General features: G+C 46.1%; 2 protein-coding genes across 3 annotated transcripts in view; one reads left to right on the top strand and one right to left on the bottom strand.

Moving 5' to 3' along the window:
- Window positions 1-6754: 6754 nt before the first annotated feature.
- LOC131413460 (olfactory receptor 2H1-like) lies at window positions 6755-7693 on the top strand. Its single transcript, XM_058553992.1, is given in 1 exon segment — window positions 6755-7693. A coding segment is annotated over 1 exon segment (939 nt).
- Window positions 7694-13479: 5786 nt separating this feature from the next.
- The window catches only part of GABBR1 (gamma-aminobutyric acid type B receptor subunit 1), a 29243-nt gene continuing 22934 nt past the window's right edge, over window positions 13480-19788 (bottom strand). Inside the window, exons 14-21 of one of the 2 annotated variants that reach the window (XM_058554933.1) lie at window positions 19195-19311; window positions 18995-19102; window positions 18468-18561; window positions 17613-17740; window positions 16900-17028; window positions 16535-16678; window positions 15723-15892; window positions 13480-14629 (exon numbers count right to left, since the gene is read on the bottom strand). In XM_058554933.1, the coding sequence (XP_058410916.1) occupies window positions 14617-14629; window positions 15723-15892; window positions 16535-16678; window positions 16900-17028; window positions 17613-17740; window positions 18468-18561; window positions 18995-19102; window positions 19195-19311 (903 nt within the window). In that variant the 3' untranslated portion in view covers window positions 13480-14616. Of the gene's footprint in view, window positions 15893-16534; window positions 16679-16899; window positions 17029-17612; window positions 17741-18467; window positions 18562-18994; window positions 19103-19194; window positions 19312-19788 lie in introns of both variants that reach the window. The other variant, XM_058554934.1, reaches the window with a different exon arrangement.

Genomic DNA, 19788 nt, shown 5'->3' with positions numbered 1-19788 from the left:
CCCCAGGAGTCTACGTTGTCATTCTCCTTTTGCAGCTTACCAGAAACACCACACTGCATCTTTTCCCACTACTGAGACCTCTGTTGCCTGAGGGTCAGTTGGGTCAGATGGCCAAAGCAGCAAGGCTGCTGGTACAACAGCCTGGAACTGCTGCAGAGCCCTTTTCTGCTGTGGGCTCTGCTCAGTCACTAAAAAAAATGGTCCCATGCAGTATTCCCATGAGTGTGGAATATGCTGCCTCTAGAACTGAAAGAGAACAGCCGAGCAGTAGGGGTGTTACCATTAGTGGTGTTAAATGTAAAATGCAATAAATTTGTCCTTTACTCTAGAGAGATGCCCTGGTATGATCCAGAACACTGGACCTCTGAAAAATTCAATGCTGTGGAGGGCCCTGAATCCTCATAGAGTATATCTCCCGTCTCTGGAGTACATTTGTCTTACCAGTGCAGACTGTTTGATTAATAGGTGGCACATCTTGTTTAATTAATAAGATATCATTAATATAGTGGAACAATGTAGAATGTTTTGTGGAATGTCCAGAAGATCCACATCCAGGGGTATGCTGGACCTAACTCATGAGAGCTGATTGTTAAAATTTTAGGAATTTTGCAAACCAGTTGTTAGACACAGCCATTATTAAAAAGTAATTTATATAAACTTATAATAAAAAAATTATATTAAAAGCAGAGGTAATAAATACTTGAAACTGATCTTTGCTAGTTATTCTACTATATTTTATTATCTCTGCTCTTGTTTACATCTATTGTGTCTGTATGATAAAAATACTATAAAATGTGTTGCATAATGGTTTGTTATTATATCTCTTCCCAACTCTGTATTTTCAGTGATGTCACACTGACAGCTTAAAATTGGCTGTGGTGGGAATATGTACACTACGGAAATCAGCAAATTGATAGCAAGCGCTATAAATCAAGGCTTTTTAGCCTGGAGTACCAGCACATCACTGTCCACACCCTTTTGGATCATACTATGAAACGAGATAAATCACAGTCCTGGGGCAAAGCTGTAAATGTATACTTGTATCCATACCATGTAAATGCAAACTGCTTCTTATCCTCCTTCTTGACAGTATTGGAAAAGAACACATTCACCAGTAGCCAATAGCCACGTAACATGGACTTGAAACCATAGTAATGGAGCACAGCAGCTGCAATTTGGCTACTACATGCCTGAGTTTGTGGTAGTCCACTGTCATCTTCTAAGATCCATCTGGTTTTTGCAGTGACCATATTGGTGAATTAAGTGGGGGATATGATACGGACAACCACATCTGCATCCCTTAAGGGTGGCATCAATCTCTGCCATTTCCTCTGGATTGTGATATTGTTCTCGACTTACTGTTGTTGTGGGGAAGGGGATGAAGATTCAGGGCTTTTACTTAGCCTCTGCCTACCATGTCTCTTACTCCATAGACCAAAGAACCAAAGTGGGGATTCCAACAACTACCAAGTATGTGCATTCCAATTATACATTTGGGGACTGCAGAAATGACTACTGGGTAGGTCCATGGACCTAGTAGATCCGCTGTGATCTGGTCCTGGGCCAGGATGCCGTTTATTAGCTGACTCCATGTGCCTCCACTTTAACGGGGGAGGGGCGTGATAATGATTCAGCTACATCATATGAGGATTAGACTAAATGCCCTAAGTGCTCTTCTAACCCTAGGGTTTTATAATTCTGTGTTACTACAGTGTGGGCCAACTCAGAGAGAAAAATTAAATGGAAAAGGAGGAAGTTGAGAATTTTTAAAATTGAGGTCCTAGGGGCTGCGGGGTGGGCAAAATGGGTGAAGGAGGTCAAAAGGTATAAACTTTCAGTTACAGAATAAATAAGTCCTGGGGATGTACAGCATGTACAGCATGGTGACTATAGTTAATAATACCATATTGTATATTTGAAAGTTGCTCAGACAAGAGATCTTCAAATCTCTCACCACAAGAAAAAAGATTTGTAACTATGTGTGGTGATGGATGTTAACTGGATTCATTGTGGTGATCATCTCACAATAATACACGTATCAAATCATCATGTACATAATTACAATACATTAGTTGAAACTAATATAACATTATATGTCAATTATCTCTCAGTTTTTAAAAATAAAATAAAGAAATAAAAATAAATGTTAGAAATGTCTTTATTCTTAGGAAAACAGTTTGAAGACAAAATTGAGACACTTGGGCCACTGAATGTCTTGGAATTCTAACATATAAACCTCAAAGCGCCCTCTGCTGGCAGCCAGTATTAAGTACCACTAGTCAATAATCACAAAGTAATGCAGACTTCATTGGTACATATTAAGTTTTAAGCTGGTTATATTTATACTTACTATCAGGTTCTCCAACTGTAAAAATGCAATTCAAACACCATAAGTTAAAATGGCTTTAAATTATACAGAATCTACGGTTAAAAGACCTTCTTTTTTTACCACAAGTTTTCAAGTATTGCAAAACAAATCTAAACACTATTTGAAAATGAAATGGACTAGTTATTTATAATTATTGAGACTGATTGTTATATTAAATAACTTTTTTGGGGCCGGCCCTGTGGCTTAGCGGTTAAGTGCGCACGCTCCGCTACTGGCAGCCCAGGTTCGGATCCCAGGCGCGCACCCACACACCGCTTCTCTGGCCATGCTGAGGCCTCGTCCCACACACAGCAACTAGTAGGATGTGCAACTATGACATACAACAATCTACTGGGGCTTTGGGGAAGAAAAAGGAGGAGGATTGGCAATAGATGTTAGCTCAGAGCCGGTCTTCCTCAGCAAAAAGAGGAGGATTAGCACGGACGTTAGCTCAGGGCTGATATTCCTCACAAAAAATAAATAAATAAATAAATAACTTTTTTGGAAATTTTGTATTATAAACAGTGTCAATATTTCTGGAATAAATATATGTCAAAAGTCTATGCTTCCAACTACTTTTTTCCCTGGTCAAGACCAAACAAACCCATCACTATCCTCTTTCAGTCATTATGTAAAACTTTGAACTGCCTAAAAAAGATGGCCATAAAAAAGAATAAAAAATAAGTGTTATAGAATTACGACATTTTTAAAAAATAATAATAATTAGAAGTGGGGTCCTGAATGGATGAATCAGAGGCTTGAGAGGATTATTAGGAAGCCTGGGGAGACTCTCTGACCATGATGGGGAGGAGGAACAACCTTATTCGTCCTATTGACAGAGAGAAGCAGTAGGTGACGTTTTTACCTACCACAGGGATGACAGTTGCTGGCATGTTTCCTCTAGAATTCCCCTGCCCCCTCTACAACAATTAGTGTCTAATTAATTGTCTGTGTGCTGTAGGACCCCAGGGTCTTAACAGAATTAATGAGTTCTTCCTCTCCATGGGATGAGAGTCCTGGGATCCCTCCCTCCACCACCACAGCATGTCAAATTTTCTACCTCCATTGCCACTAAAACAGGCTAACTTCTCTCCAGGCTGACGGGGAAAGCTGTTCTCAAGGAGCTCCATAGCAAAGAGGGACCTCTGACCTCCCTTGGCCTCATCTTCCCTGTGGAGATATGGCAGGCTATGGTTGGTGCACAGCCTCTGCAGTCAGCCCACTTGGGTTCAATATCAGCTCTGCTGCTTCCTAACTATATTGTCTTGGGCAAGTTATTTAAATTTTCTTTGCCTTAATTTCTTCACATGAAAAGGAAGATACCACAGAGCTGTTGGGAGGGATAATCAGAGATGTGCTAATGAATGTTTAACAACCAGTTCAGTTGGAGGGAGGCAGAGCCCTAATCCAAAGTGTTTACCAATTTCCATACTGTAAATACTCCAGCCATGGCTGATTCAAGCTACCAATGGTTTAATGCTTATCTCACAAAATTCCTGAAAATTTAACAGTTAAGAGCTAATATGAGCCAGCTCCAGCTCATCACATGTACATGTGCCTAGAAAAGTACCTGGTAGGAAGTATTGGCAGTCCCGATTATGACTAGAGACCTAACTACCATTCCTCTTGGTTTTGTTGTTTTCCTCTTGACGTCCCCTAGGCACTAGTTAAGAGCTTCATCATCACTGGCAGCAGAAGAGATTTTTATTTGATTGGGGGTAAATAGAAAGCTTGTTCTTCTCCTATGAGACATCAATTTCTACATGTCCTCAATAGTGGAGCACCAGATTTGGAGTTAAACAGGCCCTAGAATCCTGACCCTAGCACCTACTGGCTGGGTGACCTTAGCCAAGTTACTTAACCTCTCTGAGATTGTTTTACTTCTTTGTTAAATTGATATAATAATATCTTTTTTGCAGGGTTGCTACGAGAACCAGATGATCCGGGAGCTACTTGGCACATAGGAAGCACTCAACAAATGGTAACTACTGATAGCAATAGCAAGTAAAGATCACTGAATTACAATAAATGCTTTTAATTATCATAAACACCTCCCCAATCCCTGGCCCCGCTCCTAGCACAATGTTGGCACTTCTGAGGCTCAAGAAATGAATAAATGAATAAACTGATGAATGAATGTGTCAGAGGGAAAAGGACTGGGAGAATAATGGTAAATGAAAGAAAGAGTGGAAAAGACAGAGAGCAAAAGAGAGAAAAGGGGGAGAGTCACTAAGGAGGATGTAATCTAAAGAGATTCAAAATTAAGGCAGAGAAAGAAAGAGAGTGAAATGCCAAGAGAATGAGAAAGCTAGATATGCAAAAAATTGATTAGGATGAGAGTTGGAGAATGAACAAAAAGACAGTTGGCTGTTGTTCAGAGTTACAAAGAATTTTATGTTAAAGAAAAAAAGAAGGGGTAACTGCTAAGGGGCATGAGGTTTCTTTTTGTGATGAAATGTTCTGGAAGTTTATAGTGTTGGTTGCACAACTTTTGAATATACTAAAAACTACTAAATTACACACTTTAAAAGACTGAATAAAAAAGAGTGTTATGGTATGTGAAATATATCTCAAAAAAAGAAGACAAATGAATAATTAATTAAAAATTCAGAACGGGGGGTGGGAAATGGAGCAGTCAGGGTGGGGCACCCAAAGATTCTAAGATATTTGAAACATTTGCTCAGTTCCTCAACCTGGTTGGTGGGCATACTGGAGGTTGACTTTATTATGCTTTAAACTATAGAAATTTGCTTTACTCATATTTTTTTTAATACATAACAATATGAAAAAATTTTAAAAATATATCCCATAAGGTAGAAAAAAACAATGGGAGAATAAGAAAGAACAAACCAAGAGAGACACAAAAGCAGAAATCGCTGGCAAAAAGGAGATGCAATGGAGCTTCAACACAAGATGGGGATCCCGTGATGGGAGATGCTCATGCCACCCTACAAGCTGCCCGGGCACTTTGGCCAGCTGTCCCACCATCTCGCCTACCACTGCCCCCAATGGCCTTCCGAAGGTCTTCTAGGACCACGGAACCTAAGTACTTTTCTCTCAACTGCCAGAGAGGCTGCAGCCTCACATCTCATCTCTGTGTTGGCCTTCTATGCCCCAATATCTCTCTCCTTGATAGAAAAAATCCGGTCACCTCCTCTAGGAAGCTTTCCCTGATATACCCACCCAAATTGGTCCTTCACCTGACAGACTGTTTTCTCTCCTTCACTCAGTATGTTGGCATTACTAACCTTTAAATCTTGGAGTCTTTGATGTTCCTGTGAATTCTTCAGTGATTTTAATGCACATGGGGCCACACTCACCACCAGCCTGTAAGATGCTCATGGCAGGGACTGAGCATGTGGAGCAATTCCCCCAAACAGGACAGCTGGTTCAGTGACTTAGAAAGCTCATTCTTCTCCTATGAGACATCAGTTTCCACATATCCTCAATAGTGGAGCACCAGATTTGGAGTTAAACAGGGTCTAGAATCCTGACCCTGGCACCTACTGGCTGGGTGACCTTAGCCAAGTTACTTAACCTCTCTGTGAACAGGGTTGCTAGACACAAAGGGAAAACCTCTCTCATAGATGTAACATTCTGCCTCTGATAAGCTCCCTTGTAAATAAAGAAGCATAAAATACATGGAATATAAATAACTCTACAAAATTCATCTGACCAATAGATAAATGATCAAATCTACAGAGATAATTTATAATCAGAAGATTCATTCAAAATATATTAGTTTGCTAGTTCTTCCAACAAATACATAGGGACAATGCAACACGTAGAACAGTGCTCAGAACATAGCGGCACTCAATAAATGTGTACTGAATTAGTTAATTAGTTAATTAATCCATGTTTCACATCAGCCTCCTTTACACTCAACCAGTAAGTATGGGGTACCAGTGCTTGGCTCCATCTGTTTTCCAGCACATCCGTGGTTTCCTCACTCCCACTAGACAATACCTGACCAGGAAGAATGGGGAAGAGAAGGAGCTGCTTAACTGTCATGTGTCTGGACAAAGAGGCTGAGTGAGAGGAAGGGGAAGAGAAATGTCCACCTGCTATGATCTGACAAGCACCCAAGGTGAGGTTGTTTTTTGTTTTGGGTTTGTTTTTTTTTTTGGTGAAGAAGATTGGTCCGAGCTAACATCTGTGCCCATCTTCTTCTATTTTGTGTGTGGGATGCCGCCACAGCATGGCTTGATGAGCGGTGCATAGGTCCACACCTGGGATCCAAACCCGCAATCCCAGGGCTGCGGAAGTGGAGCACACGAACCCAACCACTACGCCACCGGGCCGGCTCCAGGGTGAGTTTTGCTAAGACAGGTTGGAACACACTGCTCTGACAGCTCTCATCCCTCTGGGTCTGGACAGGAACAGGCCATGGTCAACCAAAGCTCCCCAGTGGGCTTCCTCCTTCTGGGCTTCTTTGAATACCCAGGGCTTGAAAGAATCCTCTTCGTGGTTGTCCTAACTTCCTACCTCCTGACTCTGGTGGGCAACACACTCATCATCCTGCTGTCTGTGCTGGACCCCAGGCTCCACTCTCCTATGTACTTTTTCCTCTCCAACCTCTCCTTCCTGGACCTCTGCTTCACCACAAGTTGTGTCCCCCAGATGCTGGTCAACCTGTGAGGCCCAAAGAAGACCATCAGCTTCCGTGGCTGCTCTGTCCAGCTCTTCATCTTCCTGTTCCTGGGGACCACTGAGTGCATCCTCCTGACAATGATGGCCTTTGACCACTACGTGGCTGTCTGTCAGCCTCTCCACTATGCCACCATCATCCACCCCCGCCTGTGCTGGCAGCTGGCGGCTGTGGCCTGGGTCATTGGGTTGGTGGAGTCAGTAGTCCAGATACCACCCACCCTCCGCCTGCCCTTCTGCCCCCACCGGCAGGTAGATGATTTTGTGTGTGAGGTCCCAGCTCTAATTAGACTTTCCTGTGGGGACACCAGCTACAATGAGATCCAGATGACTGTCACCAGTGTCTTCATCTTAGTTGTGCCCCTCAGCCTCATCCTTGTTTCTTATGGTGCCATTGCCAGGGCAGTGCTGAGGATTAACTCTGCCATAGCATGGAGAAAGGCTTTTGGGACCTGCTCCTCCCATCTCATTGTGGTCACCCTCTTCTACAGCTCAGTCATTGCTGCCTACCTCCAGCCCAAAAGTCCCCATGCCCAGAAGAGGGGAAAGTTCTTTGGTCTCTTCTACGCAGTGGGCACTCTTTCACTTAACTCTCTCATATACACCCTGAGGAACAAGGAGGTAAAGAGGGCATTCAGGAGGTTTCTGGGGAAGGATGGGGACTCCAGGGAGAGCTGAGGGACAGCTGCTTGATATGCTTTCAAATTGAGAGGAGATTCTTCATGCTTTTGTCAGGACGTTTGTGTTCCCCACACCCCTGCCCTCCTCATGTCCATCATGCCACAGTAATGGATAATAGCCACGTGTGTGCATATGTGTGAGTGTGTGCATGTGTAAGAGACAGAAACTGAAAATGTGGTGAGGGGAGGCACGTATCTCCATGTGAAACATTATACAAATCAAATTTAATATTTTCTCTTTTCTCTGTTTTATTATTAACAGTCTTTGCCTCTTTGATGTCCCTAATTTTATCCTTTCCTTTTTTAACTCATCTCCCTGGTCATACATCATTATTTCTTCACCTCCGTTTCCAATTCCTACCATATCTTCTTTGCTTCTCCCTCAAGTTTTTTTCCACTTCCTTATGTGTCCGTTTTGCATTCTCATTCCCCGAATGACAGCAAATTGTCCCCCAAATGACAGCAAGGGAGATGGGAAGCTGAAACTCAGGTAGGTTCAGAAACTCACACAAGAACCCACAGTATTAAAACTAAAATCCAGGCCCCAGGACTTCCAGTCAGACAATCTCTCAAATATAGGCTGTTGCTTTCATACTGTAATCAAATATCCCAGCATCCTCAGGCTTGAAGCCACAAAAGAGCCTCAGGGAGAAAGCTTAACTTCTTTGGTCCTAGTATTTCTTGTTTTACAGTGCCCACAAATCACAGGCAAACAAACAGCTCAGAGCGGAACATCTTAACATTTCGGCTGTCAGGACAATTTTGACAATGCAGCCTTTGTTGGCATCTACTGGCAAAATGTGGGATTGCTAATCTGGCACCCCAGACTCCTGACCTAAGACCTCTCTAAAGGTCATTAGTCCTGTACTCTGCTCAGAAAGATAATAATTATTAAATTGATATTATTAAGTATTTATATAGTGATTATGATATTCCAGGTACCAATTAAAGTAATTTACACATATTGACTCATTTAATCCCTATAACACCACTATGAACAGATATTATTATCCTTTTTCAGATACAGAAACCAAGGCACATAGTTTAAGTAGCAGCTTAAACATGTCAGAGATTTTGGGGCCAGCCCGGTAGCATAGTGGTTAAGTTCAGCACGCTCTCCTTTGGCAGCCCGGGTTCACAGGTTTGGATCCCGGGTGCAGACCTACACCATTCATCAAGCCATGCTGTGGCGGTGACCCACATACAAAACAGAGGAAGATTGGCACAGATGTTAGTTCAAGGTGAATCTTCCTCACCAAAAAAAAAAGTCAGAGATTTGGACCCAAGAGGGCTGGCTCGAGTCTCTATGCTCTTACCCTGCCTTTTGGTACAAACAGTGCCTCCCCAGCCCAGGTGAGAAGCCTCAATCTCTCAGTGAACTTTGAGGAAATCATCCGAATCTAGGAATACATCTAACTCAATCCCCCAGCTGGAGGTTTGCATCCCTGGAATAAGAGCTTATCAAGTGCCTCACAGCATCCCATGGGAACAAGAAACAATAGCCCGCTCGGAAGAAGTTTTTTTACAGCTGCTCATGTGTGTTCCTGGCTTAGTTCCCCCACTAGATTTCAGAGTCTCAGAAGGCAAGGACCAGAATATTGCAGAAAATTGGCAACCATTTAATTCTATAAATCAATGAATGAGTGAATGAATCAATCTCTCCAAAGACTATGTAAAGGGCTCTGGAGGCACCTAATCACACAGATGCTGTTTCCCAGATTTTCCATGGCAATGGCAAAAATATCAAATTCTCTTTAGGTACATGCTGATAAAATAAGAAAAAGGAAAATCCCAGCTTTATTCTAGTTCCAACACAAAAGGACTTGGACTCAACATTTACCCTGGCATCAGCGCAGAACAGCAGCATTAACCCTATTTTAGTCCTGATCTTCATTTGAACCATCCGTGTACTAATTTTATTGTCTCCTCGGCCTCATTATTAAACTGTGTCCTAATCTTAATGTAGATCCCTCATTTTATATTTAATAATTCTATTCTCAGCCCTACAAGTAATGTTAATCTTAATTCCACTTTTCAGATCACTTACGTAATTTTTTTTCTCATGACCACCTCAATCCTTTCTCTCACCGGCACCTGGAAACCTCTACTGTTGTTGCCTGTTTATCAGCTCTCTCTGCCCAGAGGCCCTAATGTTCATGTATGGTAAAGTCCTCTCTAGGCAAAATACAGCCCAGAATTAAACAAAGCAGTCTAAAAGAATCTGTTTTAATGAAATCTGATTTGTAGAATAAATGGTTTAACACAGGCTTTAGAATCAACATCTTATTCTGAATTAACTCTGTGTGGACAGTTATCTATTGGATACTCCAGGAGAAAATCCAAAATAAATTTACTCAATCACAACCCACAATGTGTCCAAGGATAGAGGTGGCCAGAGGCATATTTCCAGCATAAGTAACCGTTACACAATTGAGTTGGGGGCAAATTGGAGGCCAAAGGGATACAAAAAGAATGAAGTGTAGAAGGGCTTGGGTGTGTGGGGATCCGAGAATTCTTCCTAGAGGTGTGAATGACAGCAAAGGGAACAAAATTAATATGAAATGTTTGCTGCTTTACTGTATGGAAAGAGTTAAAGCATGTTGTGCATTAAGATGGGAAGATGTGGGGGAAGCAGTTACGCCAAGGAGAGAAATGATTAAGGGGGAAGGTACAGATTATTTTAGAAATATATAGAAGCTACTGAATTGGATAGAACTGGAAAAAGGGATCTCTTACAGACACTGTAAGACTATAAGATTTAGGGCCCATGAGGGCAGCCACTTACCTATCCACCTAATACAATACATCATCTGAGTTGAAAGCATTTAATGGACATTATTCAAGAACCTCAGGGTTTCAGTTGCCTATTCAAGTACGGTCACCAGTTCACATCTGAAGGTCTCATCGAATCGTGAATAGGTACTGGTGCATAGGGCCCAGCTCCTGTTGCATCCTTCCAGCCCCCAGTGAAGCCAGCCTTCCTGGTTTCCCCTTGGTAGAATTAATCACTCAACCTTGAAGGGTACCAGAATATACCACTCCAAAATAGGCCTCTTTGGCATATGAATTCTTTTGAGCTAAAGGCCATTCAGAACCAGCAGGTGCAGGAAAAGCTCTAAAAACAGGACAAAAGTTTTCCATTTGTAAAGGAAATTTACATTTATAAAGGTGCATCCCTCTCCTGTACCAGGAAGAGAAGGACTCAACAATTTTTATCAAAGGAGAAGGCATAGACTTAAATCTGCAAAACAAACCTTACTAAACAACACTTGTTTACACTTTTCCTGATCATCTTCCCATAACCTGCCTCCCCCAGGCAGAAGCCCAAACTCCTTTTCCTTTGTTTAGCCTAAGATGGGATATAAGCCCCAGTTCTAACCACTCCTGGATTCCTCATCACTGGGTGCCCCCATGTATATGAGCAATGCACATGTTAATAAACTTGTTTTTCTCTTGTTCATCTGTTTTTTTCCCATCTAATTTACAGGGCCTCAGCTGGAGAATCTAAGATGAGTAGAGGAAAAAGATTATTTTTCCTCCCCTCCACCCCTCTACACACACCTGGAGGGGGCACACCGCACACTGCCTGTTACTCCCGCATAGGTCTCCCTCCCTCCCGTGTATCAGTCCCCAGCACAGCCCCTGGCCCACGTAGACCTGAATGTGTTACACCACAATGCCCACTGGTGCTGGGGCTCATCTTCTGTGAGAGTCTCCAGTGTTTCCTTCCTTGCTCCAGGGGGTCATATAAGTGGTTGCCATATTGGTGAAGTATTTTGAATATCACCTCTGTTCGGGGGGGCAAGGGGTGGGAAGCCATCATCTGATGAAGCCCAACCTCTGATTCCCCTTAAGTTCATGGACCGTGAAGTGCAAAGGAACAGAATTCCCTGCTTCAAAAGCCTGAGTGAATAAACAAACAGGTGCCTGTCCAGAGTGGCTAAAATTACAGAGGACGAGGCGAGGAACCACAATTGGCAGAAAGGGCTAGGTGTGGGACTGTTGCTGGCCCCCAGGCATCCAGAAAGAACCAAAGGCCTGATCAGAAGCTGAAAGGCCGCAAATAGACAGGACTGAGTGATCAGCTTGGGAGGGTAGACGGTGTGCGAGGTGGAGTGAACACTTGCTTTGGAGTCCGCAGACCAGATGCAGTGGATCGCTTTCCAAAGAAGTCTGCAACAGCATATTTATCCCATCCCTTTTTGTGCTCTTTTTACAACGTGACTGATGCTCATCTCACCAAGAGGTGGGGAGTATGTTTGCTCCCCTTGAATCTGGGCAAGGCCTCGTCTGCCCGGACGCATGGGATACGGCAGAAGTGATGCTATGTGACTTCCAAGTTTACGTCACAAAAAAGATACAGCTTCAACATAGCTGGCTCTCTCTTTCCATCTCTCTCTCAGGACACTCACCTTTGGAACCCAGTCACCATGTCATCAGGAATCCTAGCCCACACGGAAAGGCCATGTGTAGGGGTTCCTGCTGACAGCCCACACCCACTTTACACCCTTCAGATGACTCCAGCCCCCAGCCTTCAAATCTTCCAGGTAGCTTCCCACTGTCTCCTGTCTGAGTTCCTAACCCAAAGAAACCATGATATAATAAATGATTATTGTTGTTTTAAGCCACTGTTTTAAGGTAACAGTTCATGCAACAATAAATAACAATAATACAGGCAGCTTGAATGCTGGCTTTACTACTTATTAGCTGTGTGACCCTGGACAAATCCTCCTCTCCCTGAGCTGCAGTCTCCTTGCCAGACAATGGATATGAGCACACAACACCTTCCCTACAGGGCTGTCCTGAGTATCAGAGCTAATAACTGAGATGCCTATCACCCCCGGTTGCTCTCTCAAGCTCCCTTGTTTGTTTGTTTCCCCTGCTTACTTACTAACTTCATCTTCCCACTTTGAGAATGTACATCCCATGAAAGCCCATCCTGCTCACTGCTTTACCCCCAGTGCCTAGAGGAACACCTGCCACAGCAACTTTCCCAATCAGAACTTGTTGACTGAAAAGATAACAAAACTAACACAGCAGCAAACTGTTGACAAAATGTTCTGTTAGTAAGTGACTAAGGCAGGGAAGCAAGAGGCCGTCAGGGCAGAGCAGGGACCGCCCAGGCCTGGTAGGCAGTCTAGAGCCCAGCGCACTCCAAAGTCAGAGAGATCTGAAGTCCTTCCCGACCGAGGCAGGGCTGGAGACGCCAAGGGAGTGACTCCTCCCAGAAGTTCCGAGTGGTGGTCTCACCACCTGGCAACACATCCCCTTTCCACCAGGAGCCTCTGCTAGCCCTACCATTTGGCTTGTTTCCTGCAGTCCCACTAGCAAAGGATGGCTGGCTCACCCTTGGCCACAGTAGAACTTCTGACTCCTTTGTTTGTAATTTACATCCCACCTAAGTGCAAAGAAAGTTTAAGGTGGTAATTCTTGTCTTTTAGGTTCTACCTGGGACTGGTACATAGCTCCTGCTGCTCCTTCTGAAGCCAACTGTTCATTTTCCACACTGCAGGCTTACCTACTACATAGACTTCTTCCCACTTCCTTGAGAATAGTCCACTGTGGGAAGAGGGGAAACTGAAATTAAGTGCAATTGGTCCAAGGTGGATAATCACAGTGGACTGGTTTTCAAGTACTGGTCTCAGGTTTAAGCCACCCATGCTGTCATGGAACTTCAGAAACTGGCTCTTAAACAGGATGATGAAATGACAGGGTCCAGCTAACCCTTGCTGTTCTTTGGCAAAAATGTAAGAATTGCTTAAAAATCAGTGCCAAAGGGAAAGAGAAAAGTTGAGCTTCAAAAAAGCACTTCCCAGGGCTTGCCCGGTAGTATAGGGGTTAAGTTCTCGCACTCCGCTTCGGCGGCCAGGGGTTTGCGGGTTCGGATCCCAGGCGCGGATCTACGCACCGCTCACCAAGCCATGCTGTGGTGGCACCCTATACACAAAATAGAGGAAGATGGGCACAGATGTTAGCTCAGGGCCAATCTTCCTCATCAAAAAAAAACAAAAAAAACCACTTCTCCAAGAGGACACAAAAGTACTAGGCAAGTTTTTTTGTTTTTGTTTTTGTTTCCTGTTGGCCATTCAATACTTTCTTTCACTGGGATAGCAATTTCCTTTCAAGATGCTCAGGGTTCTTAGACAAAGACTTTTAAAGCTGTAAGCACTCAGGGGCCATCTCATCCACTATCTCCTAGCAGTCATCAGTTTTTGCTTGTTCTTAGTTCCTAGGAAGGTGAGTCCTCACATCTGTTCAGCCACATGCTCCAGACTCCCAGTACGTGCCCATCACTGTCAGAGAATTCTTTAAACAGCAGTGACAATGGCTAGCATTTACCCAACATACTCCATGGACCAAGAACCATCCTAAGCACTAGTCCTTGCATCCATCCTATGGAGGAACGTAGGATGATGATGATGACGCTGATGATGATGATCTTCACAAATGAGGACATGGAGACTAGAAATTAAGGAACTCTTTGGCATGTGGTGGAAACTGATGCTCTGGTAGTCTGACTCCAGAACTTACACTTTTGATGGATAATGTCATCACTTACTAATCTCAGCTCTTATCCCGTCCTGCTTTGCTCTGCTAAGCCCTCATTGGATCAATAAAACACCTCTTTCCACCCCTCCACTTCAATGCCTTTTCATTAACGTGGAGTCCTCTGAGCCTCCCTCCTTGGACTGAAGCCCACTGTGTTCACAGTAAGGGACAAGGTGCTGAGTCACATTGTTCACTGCTTTATTGAGATTTGGGGCGATCCTTTCCCAAGAGACACCACAGTGTGAAAGGGATGCCACCTCCCGCTCCATAGGTCCATCTGTCCATCTCAGCAATGAGGGGTGCCTTCCTTTGGTCAGGATTCTCACCAACTATCCACTGGAAGCAGCTCTCCAAACCTGCTCCCATTTCTTCTCACTTAATCATCCTCCCAGATAAACACAAAGCCAAAGGGAGCAATTTTGGGAGAGGAAGATTGTGAGTGTGGACTGAGGGTGGTACATGAGCGCAAAGGAGACGGGGGCAAGTTTGAGCAGAAACCGAGTGTGATGAGGAGAGGGTGTGGATGGCCCCACTAACATGAATTGGGGGAAAGTGCATAACAATGTGTAGGGTGGGTGCATACTCTGTTGGAAGAATACAACGATTTTAAGGTGCAAAGGGCAAGGATACACAAGGTGCCATGAGTACACACAGGGAAAATGTGTGGGTAAATGTGGATATATGCAAGTAAGGAAGACACAACTCAGCATGCCAGACAAATGGCACACGCCTACCCACACACTCAGAAGGGCACACCCATGACCACAAGAAGGGCACGCATAGCTATGAGTGAAGGGAATACAGAGGAGCACATGTGACCACAGGAAGGGGGAAGAAAGCACATGTGAGAAGCATGCGTGCACATGAGCATGTCCAGTTGGAACAAAGAGGGGAGGGGAAGATACATATGTGTTGGGCAGCATGAGCACACACAGAGCAGAGGCAAGGAGCATGTGAGCCTTGGCAAGAATGAGTGCCCCGAAGAAGCAAAATTCAGAAGGGGCAAAATTTGTGGATGGAAGGAGATTACGATGGTGAGAGAAATGGAGAGGCCCCTGTTGGGGCGGAAAGGGCACTGTGGGGAGACCCCTGCTGGATGGGAGTAGAGCACAAAAGCAAGGGAGCTGCAGGGTTGCCATGGCAACAAGACAGAGGGTGTTGTAGAGAAGGGAAAGGTGTATGTGGTGAGGCTGCTGAGGAGCCAGTGAGTGAGAAGCTTCAAGCGAGGTACAAACTAGAGTATGAAGTAGTGATATAAAATTGTATGAACAAATAAGAGAGAAAAGGGTCTGGTTTCCAGAGTATCAGAGACCCAGATAACCCCAGACTCACGGGGGGGCCCGTATTTACAAGAGATGGGATAGGGTAGCATGTTCTTCCCATCTCGGGATAGGGATCCCCTGCTTCCTCCCAAGCTCCCCCTTCCCCTCCTTCCCTTCCCTTCCCCTCCTTGCCTGTCCTCCCTCACACCCCCTCACTTGTAAAGCAAATGGACTCGACTCCCATCACAGCTAAGCCGGTCGGGGGGCTCAGCAGGCCCCCTGGGCAGGCCCCCGGAGGGGTCTGGGGGTGTCGGAGGGTGGCGCCGCGAGCGGAGCTGCTGCCGAGACTGGAGCTGATGGCGCAGTTCAGAGACACGCTCCTCTTTCTGGAGAAAGAACAATAATTGGAAGAGTGGGTGGAGAGGAGGGAAAGGGAAGAACGGCAGAGAAAAATGTGGGGGGATTAAAATGAGGACTCAGGAAAAGAACAAGGGAAGCCAAAAGGGTATAGTGGGGCACCAGTGGAAGAAGAGAGATCGGGGAAATAAAGAAGGGGGAGAGGGGAGAAGTCAGCACACACGGCTTCCAATACCTCACACAGATTGTTAACCCAGTTTGCATATTCCCTGCTCTGGCTCCCCACCAGCCCCTAACTATAGCCTGGGGCACAGAGAGCACCGTGGGTACCTGCCCAGATCCCTTTCACTGGGGGTATGCTCAACATCCAGCTGCCCCCACAGCACATGGCTGCGCCCATCTCCTCCGGGGGGTCAAGTCCACAGTGCAGTTCATGCCCCACAGCCCCCTCCACCTGATGAGACCCACTGTTGATTTGACCTGAGGTGGAATCCTTGCTCAGCCTTTCCCCTTCCCTAGCCCCTCCACTCACTCCCTGCAGCTCTTCTCCTGAGACCCTCCCTCAATAGATCACACACACCTGAACCCCTATCTCAGGCTCTGCTTCAGAAAACCCGACCTGAGACGTGGACTTCCTGGACCCCGCCACCAGCCCTGCCACCACCACCTACCTCAGCAATGATCTTCTCCAGTTCGCGGTTCTCCTTCTCCAACAGCCGGGATTTCTCCTCCTCGTTGTTGTTGGTAGATGACCCTGTCTTCATGGTGTCCTGTGCCTCTGACTGCCATTCGCCTCGGGTGATCAGCCTGCGCATCTGGGGACAAATGTTTGGGGCATGGGACGCCGAGCAGGGGCTGTGTCAGCGATTAGCTGATGGTGGGTTGGAGTTGGAAGGAATGAAAATAAGAGAGACAAGCTGGGCCCCAAACAAGGGAAGAGGTGGGAGGACGGGGCAGGGAAGGGAAGGGGAGAGGCCTGGGAAGAAGGGCTGGAGGGCATGGGGTAGAGATGGTGGGACAAGACCCCAAACCTCACCTTGGGCACAAACAGCACAACCAGAGTGATATAGGAGGAGAAAACTATAGCAAGAGAGGCAAAGGCAAAGGCCGCATCCTGCTGGCTGGACAGGATCATGGTGACGGGTGCAGTGATGAGGCACAGGACCTGGAGGCAGAGCGTGTTTTGGGGTTTCAGATCTGCAGGCTCAGAAAAGACCCAGGGTTTTCTTCCCCCCAGGAGAGAGTCTATGAGGACAGGTTCCTGGTGAACTTCCCATTTGAAAAGGATCATCCTCAACTCTACACTGAGAAGAATCTCAAACAAACTGTCCCAAACCAGTTCCATCTCTAGGTCAACCCCTCCCTCAAGGCAGGAACTCCCATGATCTCTATACACACATTCAGGGTCCTTGAAAGCCAGTCCCTGGGCAAACCTGGCAGGAAATATCGATTCAGACTCAGGCTGTGAACTATACACAAGCAATTTAACCTCTCTCTTTCTGCTTCTGCATCTAAATAGTGGGGATATTAATATCTACTTCATTGGGTGGTTGCATGAACATTAATAAGATAGTGTCTGTAGTGTGCTTTATAAACTGTAAAGTGCTTTACAAATCTGAGGCATTAAAAAACTTTTTAAGACTTCCACCCAACTAATCCCAGATCTAGCGCCTGATTCTTCCCATGCTACCCTATCCGGGTTGCTGTAGTCAGCCCCCGGGGTCAATGCCAGGTATCCAGGGAGCTCACCGCCACATTGTAGATGGCCATGCCCACAGCCCGGTGGTCATTGATCTTCTCAGTGGACACACTCTTGGTCTCATAAGCAAGAAAGATACCCAGTAGCAGCAGCAGCCCCTTGTAACCATAGAAAATGCCTAGGACGGCAGGAAAGGGTCACCTGGGCAACAAGACCTCCACGTTCCCATGCGTCCCTATCCTCTTGATACCTTTCACCTACTGCTGCTCCTTCTTACAGCTCCACAATGAGAAGGGGGCCTCCTCTCCAATCCAGACCCTCTGACTTAGCACATCCCTTCCCCTAGTGGCCACCCACCTTGGCCAGACCTCAGCACATCCTCCTGAGACTAGAAGCCATGTCACACAGGAAGATGATAGTCATGAGCAGCTGTCAGTCAGGCAAGGGTCTGGACAACACACAGTGTCTCACCCTCTTACCCTCCTGGTGAGAAGACAGCTTTCCAGGCTGAGAGTAGGTTAGCCATTTGTGGTCACAGACCAGAGCAACATTAAAAAGGCCAAGGGGGGCCTAAACCCTCACAGCCACGGTCTTACTCTAGGGAGCTGACCAGACACAAATGGTGTCAGATCTGGAGATGAGGATGAGCCATCCCCACTGGTCCCTCTGCTCAACACAAGTGCTACCTCATCCCTGCTTTAGAGCCTAAGCTCCTCACAGAAAAAGACCAGCTCTCCTCCATCCTCAGAAAAGATTAGTGCAATGACAAAGAGGAGGACATTCAAATTGGGTTGACATAAGCTCTCTGCTTCTTTTTCCAAAGACCCTTCTCCCTCCAAATTGTCCTTGCCCCATCCCCCTGCCTTTGCTGCATCATTCCCCTCCTTCCCCCACATCCCACACACCAAGCCACGTGTTCATCTTCCTGGAGCTGCAGTGCTCCAGCTGGGGCAGAATCGACACGTCAATATCTTCCTTCGGTTCCTCCTTGGCAAAAGTCTAAGCCGGAAATAGGGCCACAGGAAAGATGGTTGCCATCCACCCCTCCCCTCCCCACCTCTGCTCAGTCCCTGACTCCCAACTCTGCCCCCTCTTTCCTATGAGACCCTCAATAGTGAGGCCACATCCCACACAGCCCAAGTGGTGTTTGCATAAACACCTTGGAAATGCTTGTCTCCTGCTTTCCATGATGGCTGGAAAGTCTACGCATGCTTCCCAGATCCCCACCACTTCCTTTCTTCAGATGAACCCAGAGGCCTCTGATGGAGGTCCTTCTAGGAAGGAGAGGAAAAGCTGCTGACACGCAGACGGCTGGAGAGCACTCTCCCACTGGGTGGCTCTGCACCTCAAGACCCAAAGCAGCCCTGGAGGCCCTGAGCACCAGTGAGCCCTGCTCAGCCTCCTGACCCCAGTGCCTCCTTTCATGCTGTACCTCAATGGTCCGGTGCAAGGGGTCCACAATCTGCCAGATGGCAAGAGTGAGGACATCCATGCCCACCAGCAGGCCCACTGTGGCATACAGCTTCCAGGGCTCCAGGGTCTGGGTAAACAAGGACCACAGGCATGTCAGAGAAAGTCTTCTAAGCCCAGAGAGCCAAGGAGCTAGGGGCTGAGGGATAGGAAGCAGCTCACCTTCCTCCACTCCTTCTTTTCCTCCTTCTTTGTGAAGACCGTGTGGACCCACCAGATCTTGGTGAACATGGAGCCGTAGCCCAGACTAAAGCCCAGACCCAGGAGCCAGAGGCGGGCCTAGGAAAGGAGAGAGGGCAGGGCAGAATAGGGCAGGGCAGTAGATGGGACTGTGGTGAGGATGGGGCAGGGCTGTAGCAGGCAACAGATGACAAGGCAGGCAGAATGCAGCCAGTAGGGGACAGTAGGGAGAGGGAAGGGCCAGGAGGGGATGGTCTCCCTACCTTCAACAAATCCCTCCCATTCATCTTCTACTTTGCTACCAAGGTGATCTTGCCAAAAACTTCTGGTTTTAATGGCCAATAACATCTGATCGCTCCCCAGTGCCTACAGGTTGCAGCTTGAACACCAGATGTGGCACAAGGCCCTTCACAACACAGTCCCATTCACCTTTCCAGGCTCATCTCCCAGGCCCTCACCTACGCCACTCTCTAGCCATGCTGAACTGCTCGCTATCCCTTGATCTACTCTCTTCCATGTCTTTGCTAGCCACATGATGTTCCTTCTGCCACTGGAGTAACCATCCTTTATTTCGCC

Source organism: Diceros bicornis, chromosome 14 (genome assembly GCF_020826845.1).
Source record: "Diceros bicornis minor isolate mBicDic1 chromosome 14, mDicBic1.mat.cur, whole genome shotgun sequence".
Classification (NCBI taxonomy): domain Eukaryota; kingdom Metazoa; phylum Chordata; class Mammalia; order Perissodactyla; family Rhinocerotidae; genus Diceros; species Diceros bicornis.
The sequence above is the reverse complement of the archived record's forward strand: the minus strand, read 5'-3'. Positions and strand labels throughout refer to the sequence as shown.